Source organism: Primulina eburnea, chromosome 9, assembly GCF_022965805.1.
Source record: "Primulina eburnea isolate SZY01 chromosome 9, ASM2296580v1, whole genome shotgun sequence".
In the NCBI taxonomy this organism is placed as follows: Eukaryota; Viridiplantae; Streptophyta; class Magnoliopsida; order Lamiales; family Gesneriaceae; genus Primulina; species Primulina eburnea.
In genome coordinates, this window is record NC_133109.1 from 17,853,844 (window position 1) to 17,858,391 (window position 4,548).

Below are 4,548 nucleotides of genomic sequence, written 5' to 3' on the forward strand. Positions count from 1 at the left end.
GCGGCATCCCAAAAACGTTTGTCTTAGAGAAATATTAAATTAGTTCGTTAATATCCATCAATCCCTCGTTAACTTGCCTTTTAATAACTTTTTAATTTTACTAAAAAAAACTCAACACCTTCACATGATAATAATAATGATCATTATCTACAATTTTTTTTTTAAATTAAAGCTGTAAATTGAAATTGTACATTATTTAAATGCGAGTTTTTTTAAACATAACGAAAGTCGGAAAATTTCCAAGTCTCCGAAACAACATATATAATAGAGAGCTCGAGATGTAATTTTGAAATTAAATCATTCAACCAAAAATGAAGAAAAAAGAAAATTTAAATATTTATATCCGACATGTTTTCGTTGAAATAGATCCATACAAGAAAAAATATTTGTCATTAGTTAGTTATAGCAGCATCCCAAAAATTTTTGGGTTAGAAAAATATAAATTATTTCTTAATATCCAACAATCCCTCGTTAACTTGCTTTTCATTAACTTTTTAATCTTTTTGTTGGGTTTTCTTCAATAATTTAGGTTCACGTCTAACTTGCAATACAAAATAATCAAAAAAAAGTAGAAAGAAACTATTCATATAGTATTCTAAGCATGTTTACATGTATATATATACCACATTAATCCAATAATTCATATAGTGATAAATAAATTTGTTATATTTCTAAAAATTCAATTTTAATCCCTAAATCCATGAATCTGTTTATTATCCAATATAGTTTGATTTGATCGGGTTTCTAATTAAAGATAAAATATGATAAATAATAGTAGATATAGAATATACATGGACAAACACTCAATATTAATTGTATATTATATATGATTACAAAAGACAAATATATTCATATATCTAATAATTAACACATATGACACAAAGACATCTTAATAAATAAAAAATGAAAACTCACACTTTTTAAATAATAAATAAATAATAAATAATAGATATTAAAATCCATAGGTTCTGATTTACCATTTTCATTTTATAGAATTTGCAAAAATATAATTTTGGGACTGGTTATTATAATAAACCAAAGGCTCCATGGTTAAAAAATATACAATTCACTAATTCTGAAACCAAATATTCAAGATTTTTAAATCATTGTCTCATCAATCCGAGAATTCCTCCAAAATTTAAAATAAAAGGTGTCATAATTATCAAATTGATTTCTTAAACAATCAAAATATCATATTACTCACCAAAAAATGAGTTGGTAGTCTAATACAATTAGAGGGGCTCGAATTGATATAACTGTGGGAGGCTGATTGAAGATGAATGAAGTTAGAGGGGCATTGTGCAATTAAAGTAGAACGCCCCAAATCCAGTTACTGCAGCATTTACAAAGACTGACACACTCGTTGAGATAGATTATTATCTTCAACTCTCTCTCACCATCATTTATCTGTTTTCTGGTTCACGCGTCTCGCCCTTCTCGGTACTTCTCAGGCCCGTTGTTTCATCAAGAAATGGAATTTTTCTAGATTCTTACCGACATTCTTGATCTGGGTTATTCTCCGTTCCCCAAGATCTCTGTTTTTTGTTTTTGTTGTTGCTGTATATGCTACTTGTTTCGCCTTTTCAAAATCTTGAGATTTCAATTTGATCTGGGCATTGGTGGTTTCTGAGGCATCTGTTCTACGCGTTTTTCAATAGATACACCCATCCAAATAATTCATCTGATGATCTTTTTGGTGAGTGTTTTTTCTTTCATTTTTCTATTGTACTTCACTGTTTGTTCGTTTTATTTCGGAGATTTAAATCCTGGATTTTGTGGCTACTTGTACTTTCAGCTGTCCCTGGATCTCTTCTTGTTTTGTTTGTTTTTCGTTTCTTTTTGTTGCAACCTTGTAAAAATTGTTCTTGCATGCGTCTTTTGGAAGGACATTCTTCTGTTATTCAGTATTATTGGGTGCGACATCGCTTGAATCTAAGGTTGGTTTAATTAAAGATTTGGTTTGTGTATAGACTGTTGTTTATGTGCTTCTTGAATATGCTGTATGTTGTAGACTTTTTGTGTAAATACCTGGATGTGATTGATGAATTTTATCTTTATTGTGACCGATAGGATCTAGCAGGCATGTTTGCCCTCTCGAATGGGAAGAAAAAAATTTATTTTTCTCAAAAAAATACATGTTACTCCGCTCCTTTGGTGATGGTATTTTGACATCTGATATCGGGAGTAGTTTATACTTTCGAATCTTTGTCGCATAGAGATTCATTTGAAAATTTGTTGCACAGGCCAATTCATTCTTAGTGCTTGTCTGGGTCGTTTTCCTGTATTGTGGAAGAAGCTTCCTAGAAAAGTGTTTATTGTTCGAAAATGGTGAAAACATGCTGAGGAAATTGTATGATGTGTATCATCTATGTTATTCCTGTCCATATCACTTTGTATGCAGTGGTCTGAAAAGACTGATATTGTGCAAAGTGCTCCATACCTTTCTTCAGGGTCAGAAGTTTTAGCTGCTCAAGAATTGGGTATTGGAAAACGAGCAATCTGAAAAGCCAATGGCTGTCACATGGTTCAATTTGCTAATCTTCACATAGAGGTTTTCGATGAACATTGCCTATTTGCCCCTTCATGTAGCTGTATTCTTTGGCGATATAGTTGAATGAAGCTTGAGTGCAAAGGCTATTGTCTTGTTCTGTAACCCGCACTTCTGGTAGTCATATAAAGATTATCAATTCGATATATCTGATGTCTGCTGGCCTATCCTTCATGTAGCTGTATTCTTTGGCGATATAGTTGAATGAAGCTTGAGTGCAAAGGCTATTGTCTTGTTCTGTAACCCGCACTTCTGGTAGTCATATAAAGATTATCAATTCGATATATCTGATAACGTCTGCTGGCTTATTTCAGATTGAAACTCTTCATTCGTGAAAGCATATTCAAGATACACACTCATTACATTCGTATGGTCCCTTTTTCTTCTTTGTTCGTTCTTTATTTTTGATGTATTTGTTTCGCAGTTCCCAAATATGCTGTTCTTTGATGAAAATAATGGGTTACATGTCTTACTTTGATACTACTCTCGTGTTCTGAGATTTAATGACCCAGTGAAATCCTGTGAACCATTGTTTTCTCGATCTTTTTATTCTTATGTTATATGACATACAATTAACTGCTATTTTTTCGTTAGAAATATCGACAATTCAGGTGTTAACGCCAAGTTTAAAAAAATGGGCCGTGGTAGAGCCAAGGGAAAGAAGCTAACCATGACTAACCAAGACGACACTGGCAGTGGCGAAGAAGAAAAACTTCCTGCGCAGAAGAAAAGGGGACGACCTCAAAAATCACTTAAAGACGAGGTAGATGAAGAAGAAGCTCAGAAAATAGAAGATGTGTCCAGTGAAGATACAAGCGAGGCACCGAATAAAGACTCAAAAAGCAAGATGGCACAGAATGGGAAAAAACGTATGAAGAATGGTGAAATGAAGGAGAAAGCTGACTTGGTGAAGGAGGAAAATGGAATTGCAACTGGAATAACCACTGAAGAAGAGCCGAATAAGTCTGGTGGTTTTCGCCAAAATGGAAATAGGCGAAAGAGCAAACCTCATCGGGCTGCTGAAGCTGTTGTTGAGTGCAACTGAGATAGCGATTTAAGCTGATGATGTTCCTTGTAATGGTTCTTGATTTCTACATTAAAGCCTTTTCCCTTTATCGCGCCTCATTTTTTGGGAACGTTCGACTAGTTTTGTTTCGGTATCATTGCTTGTGATGATTGTTGCTTTTATTCTGGATCTTTGCATGACTTATAAGATACGGTTAACCACACAACCTTGAAATAGATCCTACTTCGATTTCAATCTTTCACTTGTTTGTATTATGTAGCCATGATGATTGAGATTATTTTGAATCTTGTTATGTACGTATGGTATATAATTTAATATTGTTAAACAAATGTTAAAAGTTGTTCGAATTTACATTTTACTTAAAAAAAACCCAACAGTTGAACTTAACATCGAAATGACATCTTCTTGATGGGTTCAATAACTGATCGTTCAAGAATTTTATAGTTCAGAAACCGGAGGAAACGAAGCTAAGGTATTGACGGGTGTTCCGACCAAATATCCATGGAAGTTTATTGATCATGTTTGGAGTCATGGAACTAGTGACTATTAAAATCTCGTGGGTGAGACATAAAATCGTGCATGTTTAAAACGTTGGGGATTTAGTGCTTAATGGAGTGAACAGCGCGGGGGTAGAGCATCAATTGGAGTCAAGTCCCCGGAAGCAATCGACAGCCCCACGGAAAAGAAGAAGTCTAAAGGGAAAACACCCCAAAGGCTCCGCCGCCGTGCAAGTTCTCGAACAAAGTATGTTTATTATATGTTTGTTGAAGTTTTCTGGGTGGATTTTCTGTTTTTAGTTTCTGAGCTTTTATTTGTGTGTTTTTCTTAGTTATTTTTTGCAGAATCTCCGGCTGAGTTTTTTGCGGATAACGAGAATATTACTGGGTTGGACAATGTAAGGTTTCTGATTGCAAGCAACGAAAGCACGAGCTGATGAACTTGCTCTTCTTGGAGCACCACTTGACACAGAGGA

At 34.1% G+C, this 4,548-nt stretch overlaps 1 protein-coding gene across 5 annotated transcripts; it reads left to right on the plus strand.

The window, feature by feature from the left end:
- The first annotated feature begins 1,350 nt into the window (after window positions 1-1,350).
- Window positions 1,351-3,809, plus strand: LOC140841315 (uncharacterized). 5 transcript variants are annotated; one of them, XM_073208620.1, is made up of 4 exons: window positions 1,352-1,696; window positions 2,402-2,551; window positions 2,863-2,915; window positions 3,143-3,809. In XM_073208620.1, exon 4 carries the CDS (start codon window positions 3,183-3,185, stop codon window positions 3,591-3,593), a length of 411 nt encoding a protein of 136 aa, XP_073064721.1. In that variant the 5' UTR covers window positions 1,352-1,696; window positions 2,402-2,551; window positions 2,863-2,915; window positions 3,143-3,182; the 3' UTR covers window positions 3,594-3,809. The 5 variants fall into 5 exon arrangements, with proteins under 5 accessions (XP_073064724.1, XP_073064721.1, XP_073064722.1 ...); XM_073208621.1 differs by having other exon boundaries at window positions 2,451-2,551; XM_073208623.1 differs by lacking the exon at window positions 2,863-2,915 and having other exon boundaries at window positions 1,351-1,696.
- The last annotated feature ends 739 nt before the right edge of the window (window positions 3,810-4,548 follow it).